The 17,689-nt window shown below is 34.7% G+C and overlaps 3 protein-coding genes across 6 annotated transcripts in view; 1 reads left to right on the top strand and 2 right to left on the bottom strand.

Annotated features, from left to right (window-relative positions):
• Positions 1-96: 96 nt before the first annotated feature.
• Positions 97-5,014, bottom strand: LOC139815888 (zinc carboxypeptidase-like). Of its 3 annotated transcripts, none has more exons than XM_071783135.1 (9): positions 4,692-5,014; positions 4,431-4,508; positions 3,044-3,202; positions 2,390-2,541; positions 1,557-2,075; positions 1,363-1,450; positions 1,026-1,228; positions 700-781; positions 97-453 (listed from the first exon to the last, which is right to left on the bottom strand). In XM_071783135.1, the coding sequence occupies exons 4-9, from the start codon at positions 2,534-2,536 to the stop codon at positions 254-256; spliced, it is 1,239 nt and encodes a 412-aa protein (XP_071639236.1). In that variant the 5' UTR covers positions 2,537-2,541; positions 3,044-3,202; positions 4,431-4,508; positions 4,692-5,014; the 3' UTR covers positions 97-253. The 3 variants fall into 3 exon arrangements, with proteins under 3 accessions (XP_071639236.1, XP_071639235.1, XP_071639237.1); XM_071783134.1 differs by having other exon boundaries at positions 2,390-2,650; positions 4,692-5,013; XM_071783136.1 differs by lacking the exons at positions 3,044-3,202; positions 4,431-4,508; positions 4,692-5,014 and adding an exon at positions 2,704-2,840.
• Positions 5,015-5,145: 131 nt separating this feature from the next.
• LOC139815885 (threonylcarbamoyladenosine tRNA methylthiotransferase) lies at positions 5,146-7,488 on the top strand. Of its 2 annotated transcripts, none has more exons than XM_071783131.1 (3): positions 5,146-5,275; positions 5,407-5,857; positions 6,170-7,488. In XM_071783131.1, the coding sequence occupies exons 2-3, from the start codon at positions 5,454-5,456 to the stop codon at positions 7,380-7,382; spliced, it is 1,617 nt and encodes a 538-aa protein (XP_071639232.1). In that variant the 5' UTR covers positions 5,146-5,275; positions 5,407-5,453; the 3' UTR covers positions 7,383-7,488. The 2 variants fall into 2 exon arrangements, with proteins under 2 accessions (XP_071639232.1, XP_071639233.1); XM_071783132.1 differs by lacking the exon at positions 5,146-5,275 and adding an exon at positions 5,313-5,331.
• Positions 7,489-7,627: 139 nt separating this feature from the next.
• The window catches only part of LOC139815887 (uncharacterized), a 37,871-nt gene continuing 27,809 nt past the window's right edge, over positions 7,628-17,689 (bottom strand). Inside the window, exon 2 of the mRNA XM_071783133.1 lies at positions 7,628-11,002. Coding sequence (XP_071639234.1) covers positions 10,751-11,002 — 252 coding nt within the window. The 3' untranslated portion in view covers positions 7,628-10,750. The remainder of the gene's footprint in view (positions 11,003-17,689) is intronic.

Genomic DNA, 17,689 nt, shown 5'->3' with positions numbered 1-17,689 from the left:
AGCGGCAACTATGATCAAAATCGTAAAGTAATATTGTTTTTCAATATATTGTAATAACACTAATAACAATAATAAAAGCATAGGAAATTTAAAATATTGTACATAATTAAGAAACATAATAACAAAATTTTATTGTCGTTTATCGATAGATTATATAAAAATGTTTCTTTATGCAACAAATCTATTATTTATCAAATAAAAATATATAATCAATAACAATGACAATAGACTTATATACTATAACAACAAAAATTCACTGTTCCATCATTTCTCCATAAGTTCCTTTATAAAGCATTACAGCAGTAAGAGAATCTAGAGTCTCTTCTCCAGTCGGAATAATCTGCTCAGGTGGTAACAAGAAACCGTATTGACCCTTATCGCGCAATTTGTAGAGAAATACAATAGGTTTACGGAAATCATGGAAGAGGTAATCTACGCTAGAACCACTCAACCCTAAAAACAATTTTACATTATATGTATATAAGAAGCGACATATACCTTTCAAAATTACAATTATTTTAATATGATGAAATACGATGGTAAGCATTTTAATTTTACATGTACATATATAAAGAAAGTAAGACATTATTATAAAGTTATTTTTATTATGTTAATGTTGTTGTAAAGCGACGAAAAAAAAAGATTTTAAAAGATTTTAAAAAGCGGTAAGTTATTTTAGATAATTAAGAATTTACATACTATGTTCGTCAGTTGTTCCTATCTCATATTGGGTATGGTACCTCCGTTGAAGAGCCTTAGTTATCATCTGACCGTGAAGATGCTGAAATCGCACAATAAATCTTATTACAATATTATATCACATTGCAGTGCAAATAATATAATTTCAAATTATATAAATTATTATAAAGGCGAGCAACTTGAAAGTGCGTTTAATGCGAAAAAGTTATCTCTAAAATCACAAATATACGTTGTTTAAAATTGTACTTGCTTCTAAAATATTATTTCCCTTCTATCATAAATATTTTTCAAAGGCACCACTCTTATTTATTAATACAATTTCTTACTTTTTCATAATAGGCGTCAGATAAATTCGTAGTGATAGGAAACAGCAATTGTTGAGAAAAACCGTGGAGCGAAATATACGTATTAAAATAATGATCGATATTGGATTCCAGCATATAATTAAATATGCTTTTTATCTCTATTTCGGAGAATGGCTCACTTCCGGGATAATCGTCATCGCAAGGATTGTTGCTAGAGCCAGTAGCTGAGAATGTCAAGTTACCATGTTACATTAATAAATCTTGATGTGATTAGCATTTCGAAGGTCCCACAATAATCTGAACTTTCGATAAAGTTATTCAATTACTTATTATACTGTTCTAATCGTTAAATACTTACAATTCCATCGAAAATTCCAATTCCTATTGAGATCCGATCCAATGCAGATATCACTGGACGGTTTGCGATTTTTTTTCCATAATCGGTCCTATATAGAAAATATCAACGAAAGCCTATTTATGAAAATGATCTCAACTTACAATTAGAATAATAATAATAGATAACGCCGTATAATATCATAAAACAAATCTTACCTTAACATGCGAGAACACGTATCCGTCGGGATTGAATACTGGGAAAATGAACCAATTGTAAGTGTCAGCCAAATATCTCACGTCAAAATTACTACTAGTCAATAATTGATGCAGGATGTACATGGCAGTCGCCGGCGATATCCATTCCCTAGCATGAATGCCTCCCTCGATGAAGATTCCACGTTTCCCTTCACCAGAGATTATCTTTACGCCTTTGATCTCGCGTCCTTCATATGTTCTACCGCCTACGATGATCTGCACTTGGTAGGGGTATTTCTTGGCTAGCTCTTCCAGATTATCGTAGATTTCTTCGAGAGTATGATATTGTTCAAAATCAAAGCCTTGCGATTTATTCTGAGAGATCGTCTCGTAGTCAATTACTTTCTGGATATTGTTAATTCTGATTTCATAGTCGAGTTCGGTATCGATCATAAGACCGTAAAAGCTATTCAAATTGCGCGGCGGTACCATAAGAAGCACTTCTCTGTCTATCACACTTGGTCTTTCCCAGTAGCTATTCTGTAAATAAGATTAATTTTCGCAATTTTATTTAACTAAAACTTAATCTTAAATCTATTGAAAAAATATTAACATTTTTCTGATTTATATTTTTTATTTCATGACATTTAATTTGCAAATTAATTTGAATATCTAAGAAATTCATTTTGTTTCCAGATACATAATATAGAATGCATGAGAATTGCTATTTCAAATATTAAATGGCAAAATTAATTAGTGCAAAACTAATACCTTTATAGGAGAAGAAATTTGCATACAAACTGTTTGTATTTTTATTTTTATCTAAATTTTTATTTTCATCTAAGTTTACTTACATCACCCACATCTTCGAAATATTTAAGTATGCTCATATGCCGCTTTGTTTTCGGGACCATGCTAAAGAGTTTGTAACCTTCGTAGCTAACCTTGTCAACGGTAGCTATGCTCATGGTCACGATACACAACATTATTATCCGCCACATGATGGCTATATGAGAATAGATTTCTTATAATTTAAATTCCGAATATTTTTCGAGATTATAATGCTCCACACCACTTTGGCGAAATAACTTTTAATGATTAATAATTATTATTACCTGTTAAATTAATAAAATTGTTAGTTTAATTATATAAGTTTTTACACACTCACACACTATTGCTAGATTCAAAATTTCTTTCCTCTTGCATACATCAGTTTACTGAATACGAAACAAGGGTGTTTTTGTATACTGATTGCAGTTTAATTTATTGTATTTAAACAATATATGAAAGCAGCAATAAAATTTGCCTATAAAGATTTCAATATTGTACAGCAATGTGTAATATATAGCTTTGGATATATACTAAAGTTATTTAATAAGAATGGATATACAAACGCGCTTAACATTGCCGTTATGTATAATGCACGACAAAAATCAAATACATGCTCATATCTCTCGATAGACTTTAACTTAAGAATATTCATTATAGGAAAAAAATTATGATCAAACCTCTTCAATCCAAATATCACGTTGTGCTAAAAATGACTAATGCCTGATAGTCAAAATCTAGCTGAATAAAAGTCAGTAAAATCAGCAAGATGAATAAGACATTGTTGTACAAATCTTCTCCCAAGAAGTCGTCAACGCTCTCCAACGGTAGGATTCCAACTGATTGGAGTAATGTATAAAAGGTGACCAGGAAACGTTCGACATGAGAAACATCCCAAAACAAAAATATTTTCACGAATAAGCTGTTCCTGGTCGAAATGTTTCTATGTTTCCGAAGTCTTTAATTCTAATATGTCTAACGGTTTTACATACGATAATCTTTGTTCTTTTAATATCTTGAAAGATTTATTTGTTACAGATTTTTTTAAGAATTACAAATTAAAACTTTTATAATGCTCTATATCATTTTACGTTTTACGGTATCAGTTATATTGACTTATCGTAAAGTCTCACGCACACAAACACACACACACACACACACAATCTGTTTTAATATCTTCGTAAAGATATAATAATTTTTATATACTTGTTCAGTAGAGGCTCTGTTGGAAATCCAATTATATACTATTTATATATTTGTCTAAATAACCTGATTATTATACGTAACTCCTAGTCTATTATAAACAAGAACTCCTGATTAAAAGTAATTGATTTAAACGAGAATTAAGTACTAAAATGAATAAATTGAGAATTATATTTAATAATTAATTCTGACAAAGGATGTCAAAAAACAATATTCTAAAAGAAATCGAATTTTTTCCAAGATATGTGCAGGCCATTTTATTAATGATAATAATAAAAGCATAGAAAATTTAAAACATTGTACATAATTAAAAATCATGATTGAAAAACATCTAACTTTTATTGTCATTTATCGATAAATTACATAAAAATATTTTTTCATGAAATATATCTATTATTTGTCAAATAAAAATATATAACCAATAACAATAAATTTTATGTACTATAACATAAGAAATTTTGTGTTTAATTATTTCATACTTATTCATATCTCATCTTGTACGAAAACCTATAAGAGAATCTAGAGTCTCTTCTCCAGTCGGAATAATAATATCTGATCAGGTGTAACAAATAGCCGTATATTGACCCTTATCGCGCAATTTGTAAAGAAATACGGTAAAGAAATAGGTTTATGTAAAACATGGAAGACGTAATCTACGCTAGAACCACTCAAGAACCCTAGAAATGATTTTACATTACATATAAGAAGCAACATACATATACACATATATCTTTCAAAATATGAAAAAAGTAAGACATAATTATAAAGCTATTTTTATTATTATGTTAATGCTGTTATAAAGAGGCAGGGGAAAAAAAACTTTTAAAGCGGTAAGTTATTTTAGATAATTTAAGGGATACATACGTCTCGCCAATCTCATATTAGGTATTATTGTATACATATATTTAAGAGCACTAATTACCGCACCTCAGCGTCAAGACTCTGAAATCGCAAACATTACATTGATTCTTATTATAATATTTAATCACATTAAATTTGTAAATAATATGATATCGAATTATGTAAATTATTATAAATTATTAAAAGCGAACAACTTGGAAGCGCGTTTAAATGCAAAAAAGTTATCTAAAACCACAAAAATACATTGCTTGAAATTGTATTTACTTATGAAATATTAGTTCCCTCTTGTCACAAATATTTTTCAAAGGCACAGTTTTTTTTATCAGTGCAATTTCTTATCGTTTTTTTTTAATCTTAAAAGATTTATCTGTCGCAGATTTAAGAAAAAACATAATTTTCTTTCGCTGTTTAATGTCTCATGTCATATGGATATCTTAATATCTTCATAATAATTTCATAAGACATTTCTAAAAGTTCAAGAAGTTTCTTAGATGATTTCATACGTCATCATGTTTTCTGGATAAAAAGATTATCAATACATGCCGATAAATCACAAATCGTCGATATTTTAGGTATCTCAAATATTTATATTCTTATAAATTAGGAATAATATCTCTGTGTTTCAGAAACTTCTCGGAAAAATTCAATATACTTTTGATATATAAATTGTATCGATTAGCGATAAAATCTAACTTCTTATTTATTTTCTAATAAACGAAAGTACACCTAGATGGCAGTACAACACACATCAAAACTTTTTCAAGTAACCTAACCTACCGTAATCTAATTTTATTCTTGAAATCGTTACCTTTTACACTTGAAGTAGGAATAAACAATAACTGAACAATGTAATAACCTAAGATTTTTATTATTTGTTATAATTTTCCAGAAGTTCCAGAAGACAGTTTGTGTTGAATTTATTAGTTTAAAGATCACGTGCTCTTAACCTCAAATTGTTTCGTGACACGTTTTGTTCAAGATTGCGGCAGACAACTTCTTTAGAGATCATTTTTACATTCGGCGAACATGCCTGCTCCATGCGAGGATATTATCGAGGACATCGAGGATTTAATCGCGTCGCAGGACATAACGCCTAAGGAGAGGTACAGCTCGCGGAAACATATCACTATACGGCCGAAGCGACAGAAGCAGCTGCAGGAAGAAGTGTCGCCGCAGCCGTCTATCCTGTCTAGTATAATACCCGGCACGCAGACGATCTACGTGAAGACGTGGGGATGCACGCACAACAGTTCGGACACCGAATACATGGCCGGTCAATTGGCGACGTACGGGTACAATTTGACCGAGGATAAACTGAAGGCAGATTTGTGGCTTTTGAATTCTTGCACTGTCAAGAGTCCTGCGGAAGATCAATTCAGGAATGAAATCGAGCATGGGAAGAAGATCGGCAAGCATGTCGTAGTCGCTGGGTATGTAGCTGTACAACCATAATAATGGAACAAGAATTTGATAACGCATTGTGATATAGGGTCTGTTTTCTATTGCCGAACTGGCCGTACTAGTTCAGAGTTTATTTTTTTTACTCCACATTAAAACGAAAAGATCCTGAACCAGCAACAGTCAGAACTAGCAATAGAAAACAGACTTATATCACTATTTTATCTAATACTTGTATTGAATTGAAAATAAATGTATAGAATTTTACAGTTTCTTTCTCAACTTTAAGAATTATTTGGAGCCGGTCCAAAATTCTAAGTAAATATTTCATTTGTATCTTACAGATGTGTGCCGCAAGGTGCTCCAAAATCTTCTTTCCTTCAAGGACTGAGTGTGATTGGAGTGCAGCAAATTGATCGAGTGGTAGAAGTCGTGGAAGAAACCTTGAAAGGAAATACAGTCAGGTTCTTACGGCAGAAGAAGGATTCTGGTAAGAAGACAGGCGGTGCTTCGCTGAGTCTTCCAAAGGTGCGCCGGAATCCGCTCATCGAGATTATAGCCATTAACACGGGCTGCTTGAATCAGTGCACTTACTGCAAGACGAAGCATGCGCGAGGTGAGCTGGGTAGTTATCCACCGGAGCAGATAGTCGAGCGGGCCAAGCAGGCTTTCGAGGAGGGTGTGTGCGAGCTGTGGCTCACATCCGAGGATACAGGCGCTTACGGCAGAGACATTGGCACCAGCCTGCCGGAACTGCTGTGGCAATTGGTGGACGTGATCCCCGACGGTTGCATGATGCGCGTCGGTATGACCAATCCACCGTACATCCTGGAGCATTTGGACGAAATGGCCAAGATCCTGCAGCATCCCAAAGTCTATAGCTTTCTACATATTCCAGTGCAGTCCGGCAGTGACCAGGTGCTGGTTGACATGAAGCGAGAATACACGCGCGCCGAATTCGAGCACGTGGTGAACTTTCTGAGTAAGCGAGTGCCCGGTCTGACTATCGCCACGGATATCATATGCGGCTTTCCTACGGAAACGGAAGCGGATTTCGAGGAGACGATGACGCTCTGTCAGAAGTACAAGTTTCCAAGTCTCTTCATCAATCAGTTCTTTTCCCGACCCGGCACGCCTGCCGCCAGGATGCCGAAGGTACCCGCGCAGAAAGTAAAGACGAGAACCAAAAGGCTGTCGGAATTCTTCCAGTCGTACGAGCCATACGGACACAAAGTGGGACTGATGCAGAAGGTGCTAGTGACGGAGGTATCGCACGATAAGCAGCATTACGTTGGCCATAACAAATTCTACGAACAGGTGTTAATTCCCATGAAGCAGGAGTACATGGGAAAAATGGTCGACGTAAAGATTACAGAAACGACGAAGTTCTCTATGAAAGGAGAACCGGTCGGTAAAGGTGTGTCTCCGGCACTAAGATCTCCTGTACAACGAGTAGTATACGAAATTTTCAGAGTACTATACGCAAAATATGGAATAGTGACGATTATGATCTTCTTAGCTATGATATTCAGAGAATTATGGAAATTTCTGACTTAGATAAATAATTTATACAACATTCTGCAAACTGATTATGTAAACACACTGCTATAAATTATAATTTTATATCTGCAATGGAATAAATATTTATTTAAAGTTAATATAAGCCTATCATTAGTTTTAGATAAAAAAAAGAACACACGCGATTACGCGAAAAAAATACTATATTTAATTGACAATACAGGAACCTACCCTGAAAGGGCTTACAACACATTCAATTAATACATATTTGCTATAATTCTTCGGTACTTCTAGACGCATTTTTTAAAATTGTTTCTAACGTAGGAATTCGAAACTCTTCAAATATAAAATATAATAATAATATCTAAATAATGCGAAGGGGAGTATTGAGCATTCTTGCGTTTTGTTGAAGAATATCTTCGAGCAAATGCTTTACAAAACTTATATACTAAACATGAAAATATGTTCGCTTTTATAAAAATATCAATATTTTTCTTATTGCTTATTGAGGCACTTTATTTGGTATCACTTCCTCATGGCTAAAGATTTTCTTTTTAAATATAACTTAAACTAAAGAATGCATCGAATTCCTGCCAAAATATCTCCTGAGTATTAAAGCTCATGAATCATTGTTTGAAGATACCAAACGGAATATTGCTTATATGAATTGAAGCATCGAAACCGATTACTCAGTTCTTGGTTGTACTAATCTATGTAAATTGTAATTACGTATCGAAAGAAAAACTGGATTTTCTTTTATTGAAATGTTATAACTTAATGACGCAGACGAACTAGCTAATCGATATAAATTAATTCAGTATATTATACATTAGTTAAATTTGAAATTATGTAAAATAATGATATTCGAGTCTTCCAATTAAAATATCAAATTTTAATTTAGGTAATACCAATAAAAAGTTAAAAAAAATATCCAATATAAATAATTTAAAAGGTTCTAACGAATATCCCTTTTGTTCGTATAAATCGTGATATTATTAATAGAATGTTCTCACTTGAATTATTTCGTGGGTATCGTGATAACGAATAACTTCTATATCTATTTTTTTTAGAGAGCACAAGAGAGCAAAAATTTAAATGAAAAAAATAGAATGATAAAATTTGTTTCCTTTGCCACTTATAAAAAAATAATTATTAAATTAAAAATAAAAATGAAATAATTAAAATTTATCGGTCAAATTTTTTTTATAAAGACCGCACAGTAACCTGTGAAGAGAGACATCATTAATCGTATAATATAATAAACGTATCATTATCATTTTAACAAGAACATAGCGCAAATAAAATACCGATTACGAGACTTTGCCGCGCGCTTACACGAAATACAAAATATATTACTATCACTCTCGGTTATTTACATGCAGTCTTTTTTCGCGTACACCGGTATAAAAATAAGAGTACAAACACGGGACAAACTAACGCTACTTTTAAAAGACACGAAAACGTTTAGACAGACTTGGATTAAAAGATGCACGAACGAAAAAAAAGAAAAGAAAATAGAATAAAACGATATGATATGGCACCCCATTGAGGATTTTACTCGAGGACGAAAGATGCCGAAACGCGTGCTCGTTTCTTTCTCCCTTGTAATTATGTCAGTTTTTAAAATATGGCAATTATTATGGCGCGAACTTAATCATGGCACAAGTGTAGAATTCTTTGTACCGGTTTCTGACATCCAGAAAGTGCAGAGCAAAGAGGAATCTTTTATTTCCTGTGACATCAAATTTCTCGTTCTCTCGTAAAATCTCTTTTCTTCGTTGGTCCATCAGATAACGTAAAACGAAATTATTAAAATATGTACTATTCATATTATTGCGGGATAACAATTCTCTTGGCAATTATATAACCATCCACATTTTTCCAACAGTCATTTCCCATTCTGGCACTGTTTCTTTTACTTCTCGCACACTTGTATCTATTATATCTGTTTCCATGCAATTTCATACTTATTGAGCGAATCGAGCGAGAGTACGGTTACAGATTCGCGTCGAAGAGAGAAGAGAACGTGGACTTTTGTAAAATGTAATTTTAATATTTACTCGACATACAAAAGAAAAAGTGATACGTGAGATCACGCTGTAAATTTGGGATTTTAGAGGACACATATTTAACTTGTCACTCTAATCTTTCTCATTTGCTATGAATATCGTATATGACAAAATATAGAGTCATGTTTCAAGACTTTATCAAAATCTGTCCTATTCTCACCCTTTCTTTCGCGAATTCAGTATTAAATGTTCCGTTAAGAGCAAGGATTAATTAAACTGCTCATGTCCTGTTGAGCAGGGGGTTGAAGGAGAAACGTCCGTCCGAAGGAATAGAAACTACGTTTTTAACGTTTACACGTGAGAAAGGTAAGCCGTATCGTGTCGTTAGACGAATGAGAAAGAATTCGTCTCGTTCGCATCTCGACGGACATCAGAGTTCGCGACCGTCCCGGCGGTTGCTATGTTTTACGATTCTCGTGAGAGAAAGAGGGAGGGAGGGAGAAAGAGCGGTTCTGCGGACAAGCCCTGGCCGCAGAAACGCGCGCGGGCCCTCGACCGACTCTCTCCCCGTCTTCATTAAGATACCGAGAGCGCCCGGGTAAAAAGCGGAATATCCGGGCGACGCAAAGTGTTTCGCCGGTACCTTACGTGGCTTTACGACCGTTGCCTTTATGGCTTCTCATTTCTCCCTTCCCTCCCGCATTCGCATTTTCTTCTTTTCTCTCCGTGCTCCGCCGAGGGGTACGCTCTCCCCCTGACCGCTAGCCTCTCGTTCTCTCGCCCCCTTCTATCTCTTTCGTTCTCCTTCGTTCAGTTGCACCGCTCGGGGCGGAACTTACTCCGAAGATCGACGAGAAGGAGGAGGACTGGAGAAGGATTCGGTTGCGCATCCGCCGATGTCGTTCGGGAGATTTAAGCCGTACTTCGGCATCAAGCCTCCTCGTGGTGTCGACGGATCGGGGCTAATTATGGCGTTCGTGGATTTTACGACGTTTAAAAATCATTCATAAGCGGCATTTACGGCGGTTAAATACGCTTATGCCACCTCGTAGGTTAATATGCTATACGAAAGCACCCTCAGGGCATTTCTCGAGCTATGAAGATGTGTCGTATCGCTACGGTGTGCAACCGAATTCGTCTCGATACGCAAACGATAACGTCGTATCAGTTTCGCATTCCATAAACTAATCGGGAAAGTTAATTACTAAAATATTAATTTATCTTTCAAATTAGGCTATAAAATTACTTTTGACTTTCGTTTACGGTATATATATATCTTGTCTATAATACACGTTTGTTCCCTTTCTCGATAGAGTTGACGCGACTCCGTAGCTAGACTAGTTCTTCTCTCCTCGCGAACGATCGGAACGCGGATCGACCGAGGGAAGAGGAATCGATTTACAGTCGTCGCAGATTCCGTTTGCTCTGCCTCGAGCCGACGATCAGGCGTTTGTTGCGCTTCGTCGGGGTGGCTAGTAAGGGCGTCTTGCATGGGCCCGCGTGTGGCTTCGACGAGCATGAGATGCAGAACTCGATGGAGCAGCCCTGCCTCGAGCAGGCACCCACATTCTTCTCGCTATCCACGTGACAGGGAAAGCTGCACCTTGGGCACGGCAGCAGGTACTCGCCATTTGCGAGCGTACGACTAGCCTGAAACAAGGGAGAAAATTGTTGTGAACAATAGTTGGAAAAATCGACAACATAGATTGATTATTACTTATTGTTGATTATATTTAATATAGAACTCGCTATTTTTGTACGTAAGCAAATCTAAATTTTTATGTAAAAATAAAAAGTCTTAAGTAAAAATATATCGATTTAAAATGATGATTTAAAAGCTATGATTTATGGAGTCAGGATCTTCAAAAGACTTTCGACTAATCTTCTGTTAAATGTTCTACGTCATAGAAACACACTGGCTTACGTGGCATAAGTTATGTTTACGAGTGATAAAACAGCAGGAAGCGACGCTTCCTCGCCTTTTGAGTAATAATTAATAAGATTAGTTGCGCCGATATGCACCTGCTCGCCGATCGTGACTTAAATTGCGTTAACGCGAGGCGAAGGATGCGACGAAGCGTGATCCCAATATACGGTCTAAGAGAATTAAGTTACACGCGTACGAACGTCTTCCGAAAAATGAGACATAAAGATTAAAACTCGATAAGAATGGAAAAAATAAAACTCTGTAAAAAGGTGTTGATCTTTCAGTTCACTTATCACTATATATTTTTGCAATCATTGATTTTTCAAAAATTGAAGATATTCTACAAATTTTAAGAATATATATAAGTAACTTTAATAATAGATTAGAAAAAACTTTCCTCTATTTTATAGTAAAAAGTAGTGTTATACTCTTTAAATTCATTTTTGAATTCTTTTAAAAATTTAATATATAATATTAATATGTAGATATATATTTTTACCAACAAATATTGTCTTTGATATACATATCGATCGCCTTTAAGCTCTCATATCTCATATTTAACTCTGTTAAAAGATTTTCAAAAAGAATGGCAAATTTTAATTACTATTTGCAACTACTACTGTTGTTATTATTGAGCGAATATATGTATATGCGTGACAGATAAAACGCAGATAGAACGTACAAAGTTTTAGATCGTGTATACAGTTGACGGAGCTGAGAGCGCGAATTGTCCGGCGGCAGCCGATACTTTTGAACCGTCTTTCTTAGAACTTTGATAAGACGAACTATCGCGTAACTTTCAGTCCGGAGACTAGGTAGACGACGAAAGAAACGCGAGCATGCGTTTCTTGCTCCTCTCGACTTATCCAAGTGCGTTTCAACGGCTTGCAACTTTAATGAGATCAAAACGGCAGTAAGGATTAATGACTAATGAGAAACATAGACAAGAGAGAAACATTAACATAAATGTATGCGTGATTTAACACCAAGTTCACTAGAATTCAATAATAAATAAATGTAAAAATAATAAATTAAAACTTTCATCGTTAAGCGAGATAAGAATTTCGCTTAATGCTTATGCAAAGAAGAGAAAGTGCATCGTCATCTTCGCGTTATTCTGCAGTCTCGTGATCGTCTCCTCGCTGCGCATCGCTAATAAGTGAACGCGTGAGAAAATCCGCATGAGACGAATCCGCTCGAGACGAATGTCGAGCTGTTCACTATGACTGACATATAAAGGCATCTTTTCTCATTAAAAAGCCGGGCATTTTCTTCAAAATATATATCAAAATACTATTATTTAAATATACGTATAATTATTCGAGTATGCAAAATAAAACAGTATATTATATGTATATACAACAGTATATATGAAAAAGCGCGCATTTGACGCAGATATATTGACGATTTGGAAGCTCTCTTTTATTCTTACATGTTCTCCATCGCAACTGGGTTCGAGAAATACTGACGATATAAGATTAAGGCAGGGCAACAATGTGGCAGCTGATTCGAGGGGCGCATATGAATGATCGGAGAAAATTCTACACCGACAAAGACATCTACCAGGAAAACGCAACAATTCGTTTATGGAATAAAAAACTGTTTATCGTATAATTATATCTTAACATATGCCTCTTTCACATTTGTAGCGATGGCGACACAACATGTATATAATAAATTATTTTATTTCTTATTTATTAGTGATTTATCTAATTAGTTGATATTTGAATTTGATTATTCCGGACGCGATGAATTGTGCAATTTAATAATGTACAGACACTATATGTATATTGTGTAATTTTAATACAAATTTATTTTAAGAATATTAAAGATAAAGATTTTAGCTATCGTTTCTTAATACTATTATAATAGTAATATTTAAAGAATTGAGAAAATGATTTTTAAACGCAATTCAAATAGACAAAAGAATCTTTTCCATCGCTTTTCCTTCGTCACATCTGAACGCAGTGGTCGTTGGGATTCGGTTGGGATCCTAAGCACACAATGTAGAAACTGGTCTGAGACTATTCCTATGCCACACATCTCGATTTTTCCGAGAACTATTACTAACACAACTGTGTCTAAAAAATCTACACAAAGTGGTATCATTTTAATATTAATGTAAGACCCCAATATTTTAAATTCCAGAAGAGGAGCCGACCAAACGTAACAGGAAGTTGATCATAACATCCTGGCATTAATAATGTGTTTTTTTAATTTTTCATAATTCTACGTATATAAAAAAGAAAATTTTCAAATTATTTAAACAATTTCTTTCTTTCGTATTGCACATTAAATTTATCCTTTAGATTGACTTATTTCGACGATAAAAAATTATAATTGTTAAGAATTTACAGTAATATGAATACAGCTTATAAAAAGCACAATTAAAATTATTTTTCCGCTTAGAAAGCAAAACTAGAAAATGTGTTTAGAGAGATAACGAACTTTTTCACTTTTAAAACATAACATAATATTGGTGAGTTTGCTTTGAGATATCAATATCATTCCTAGCGATTTAAGTCGATGACATATGATTTCCGGGGGGACTTCGTGTAACGAACATCTGCGGTTGATGCAACAATGTGATATACTAAAAATATTTCTCTATGTTTCTCCTCATGATTTTCATTTAACTCTTGCTCACAACTAGATTAAAACATTTATTTTCCATAAAACTGCAAAAAAGTTTACATAATTAATATATAATTTTCAATATAGTTTGGAGAATATAATAATAATATCATAAACTTATTTTTAGCTTTAAAAAATTGGCTCTATATTTTTTGTTCACTATCCAGTTAACGTATTTAATTGCAACTTTGTGCGAAGACCGTCATTAAAGAGTGTTCCTTTTCAATAGAAGACTATTTTTCAACGGTAGACAACCGACCCTGCCAGACTGTCGTGAAATATTATTCTGAATATTTGTTATTTCGTAAGAGCCGCTTTTATTAATGGCTGTAGACCGATCTTAGCAGCATAGTTGCGTCCGTAGCAACCTAATGAGGAAATGTAGAAGCGGACAGGGCCCCTAGTGGTCCGGCGGGACTGCCACAATGTAGCAGATGGCCCGAGTAACCCTGTATCTCCCACATGAATATGAAGGGTTCACCGATCCTCACGAAGAAAACCGTTTGTCTGTGTTCCATTACGACCACACACTACTATTCTTGTGGACTGCGTTTGCCCAGCACTTTGTAGCACGGAGAGAAAAATTCCCACGAATCGGTGCGGGTCGAACCACGATTTTAACGCTGGGTACTAGGAAGGTTCACGTTTTACAAAATTCATTTGCAACATAGTTGTAATTCAACTTCAAAAATTCGTACATGAAAATAATATATACCAAAATTTTCAATCTATCAACGATAAACAACAAGATCACTTATTTTCGAATTAATAAAATGTGTGAATAAATAAAACCTTTAAATTTTTGGAAAATATATAAAAAAGATAACGAGGAGAGGAAGTGTTGTAGAATATCAGTGTTTTATCAGCGAGTGCGTTGTAACAAGAAAATGTCGCGCAATTGCAGCGCGACACTTTCTTGCTACAACTGCTACAACAAAGCAGTCTTTGATATTTTATCCATTTCCCTTTGCTGCTCGGCAACCGGATATACTTAGAGGCGTACCCGAAAATGTAGAAGTTGATAACGATTGATCTCTCTTGGTCAAAAATTTTAAACGAGTGCACATGCAAAAAAAAAATCATAAGACAATAATTTATAACGGCTTCACAATACAGAATTTTTTTTTAGTTAACTATATTAGTTAATCCATAATTGTTTTTTATCTGCTAGCATTCTTTATTCGATTCACTACCCAATTAAGTAGTAGGTATCCATTATTCGTTTGACAAATCATTTTTTATCAAGACGCTACGATCGAAAGATCATAAAATTGATAACAATCGGATGACCAGTAGCACTGCTGTATACATTTTTTTAAAAATAAGATTCATATAAATTGAAAAATAATCGAAATATAATTTACCTGCCAAGCTCATCAGTTTGAGAATATTTCGGGAATCGACGATTGTGATGTTAATGATTTCTGTTTGTCACCGAAACAGCGATGTCAAATTAGATAAATTATTATTAATCGATCAATTTCAGATTGGATCCATGACTAAGTATTAAAACTGGAAATATAATTTAAATTTTAAAAGAATCAATTCACGCGAAAATAATAGTATAAAGATGTTTTTAGAAAATGGCAAGAGTCACGGTAATATTAATGTTCAATATTAATTAAGTAGTCGATTTCTGAACGATAATCGAAACTGATAAGTAAATCAATATAGCATTCTGTAAGAAGATAAATCGGCATCGCTATGCGATGTTTTACATAAGTTCACTCGCCATCAAATTAATATTTCATAGAATTTATTTACCCAACACCGACGTTTTTAGCAAATGGGATCGATTATGATGCTAATATCTTTGATCGAGCGATTGCGTGGAATTCTGCAGCCGGGCATCTTGACAAATTCGAACCATTTATCCGCGTCCCTTCGCCCATCGGATCGAATTAAGGTGTGCCCGTAATTCGATATCTTCATTAAGCATACTGCGTATTGAATTACGGTGAACTCCGATTCTGCCGAATTATCTCTCGGCCGACTAGATCTTTTCAAATATATCCCGGTTTCCTCGTTTACACTCGATCGAGTCTGGACCTCGTGCTCTCGCCTTTTTCTCCTTTTCATTCTGAAAATTTTAATAGATTTCGACGTAGCCGCACGCTACACCTTTCTAGGTTTCGTAATAAAATTTGTTAATATGAGAAATATTATCGTCGCTAACTGCTAGAATTTCTAATAACAAGACAATTATATAACGGAAAGTATTAAAGATATATAAGTGTTACAAAGATTATTAATTTTCTGTTATAATCAATAAATCCGTGATAGTCCACAAGAATGCACATTAAAAGATATAATAATAAAACGATTATTGTATAAATGGCGATTGTTTATTGCCTGAGATAAAGGCATCGCGAGTACAATGATGCGATAGCGATTGTGAGTCCGCATTCTCGGCGAGCCACGGTTGATGATAGTGAATACCGATAATTCCTAAAGTGTAGTAGTGTAGCGAAACAATTATAATTCCCCCTTCCCTCCGATACAATCGTAAATCTCGTGATATACGCCAATTGTAGAGTACTGTTTATTAACTTATAAAAATGGTAGCGATTAAATTAATAAACCGTCAGGAAATTCTGCAAGAAAAATCGGACTGGGAGTAGCGAGAAAAAAGATTTTTGCTATTCGGAAAAGATTCACTAATAAGATCTGTACGTCGGTTATCCATCAAATTCATGAATAATTGACGAGACTAAATCATGTTGCTTAATGCAGTATACACATTTATCGCTGCAGTTGTGACTTATTGATGCGAGCAGCAGTTAGATACGCAAGGATCGCGCGACGTAAAAGGAAGGTACGTACGATAAAGCAGGTACTTTAACCCTGAATACCCTGAAGAATGTTAAGCCCTTTTTTGTCCGCGAATACGTGCACGTCGCATTCTCCTTTTATCGTTTAACAAGGTCTCGCAGCTAGCTTCTTCTCTTCCCGCGATCGAGCTCACACTCTCGAAGAGTCGCACGCATCTCTTCGCTTCGATAGCCATTACTTAACAAAGGAAGTTGTTACGCATCATTGCGCGCAAAAATTGCCAATAAAGCGTAGTGCGACGTACAGGTACCTCGACCTCGTGACACACCGCTTTTGTGACTGCCCAATTACTCTATCGCGTCACGAATTCAGATTGAAGACGACCTCGAAAGGCCGCCTCCTTGATGAGAGACTTAAAGAGACGTCGAGAAATTCGGTCGATGCGTCTAGCCCGTGAAAATGATTCACGCTTGCGGCCTTTCCCGGCGGACTTATATCTCAAGCAGGAATGAAAACAGGTTCCTCATAATAAAAAGAAAACGAAAAGAATCCGCGAAAAGCAATTTTTAATTAAATCACATTTCGCTAAGTTCGATCAAATATGACAAAGACTAATTTCTCGAGATATAATGCGTATAATAATTTAATATAGTGTAGATAAAGAAAGAAAGAAAGCGAATCGTAGGGTCAGAATTTCAATTACACGCTAAATTATTTCGTGTCTCTGATTCATATAGTATAAAAGTATTTGCATTGAAAAGCTTAAAAGGCATGTTAATGAATGTGTGATTACGAATAGATAATCTTGTCAATTTGATTTCTTGTTCAAAAGAACATGGATCTAATATTTCATTGAATCGAGATTGTCATGGGAAAACTGAAGTATCGATCTGGTAACGTGATATCCACGGTGCGTTTCCCCTTTAAACGCACCATTTCGGTGACAATAGAAGGAAATTTTTTTTTGGTTGAATCGTTCCTCAGAAAACAAAAATTTCGAGTAC

The sequence above is a fragment of the Temnothorax longispinosus genome, chromosome 7 (genome assembly GCF_030848805.1).
Source record: "Temnothorax longispinosus isolate EJ_2023e chromosome 7, Tlon_JGU_v1, whole genome shotgun sequence".
Classification (NCBI taxonomy): domain Eukaryota; kingdom Metazoa; phylum Arthropoda; class Insecta; order Hymenoptera; family Formicidae; genus Temnothorax; species Temnothorax longispinosus.
The sequence above is the reverse complement of the archived record's forward strand: the minus strand, read 5'-3'. Positions and strand labels throughout refer to the sequence as shown.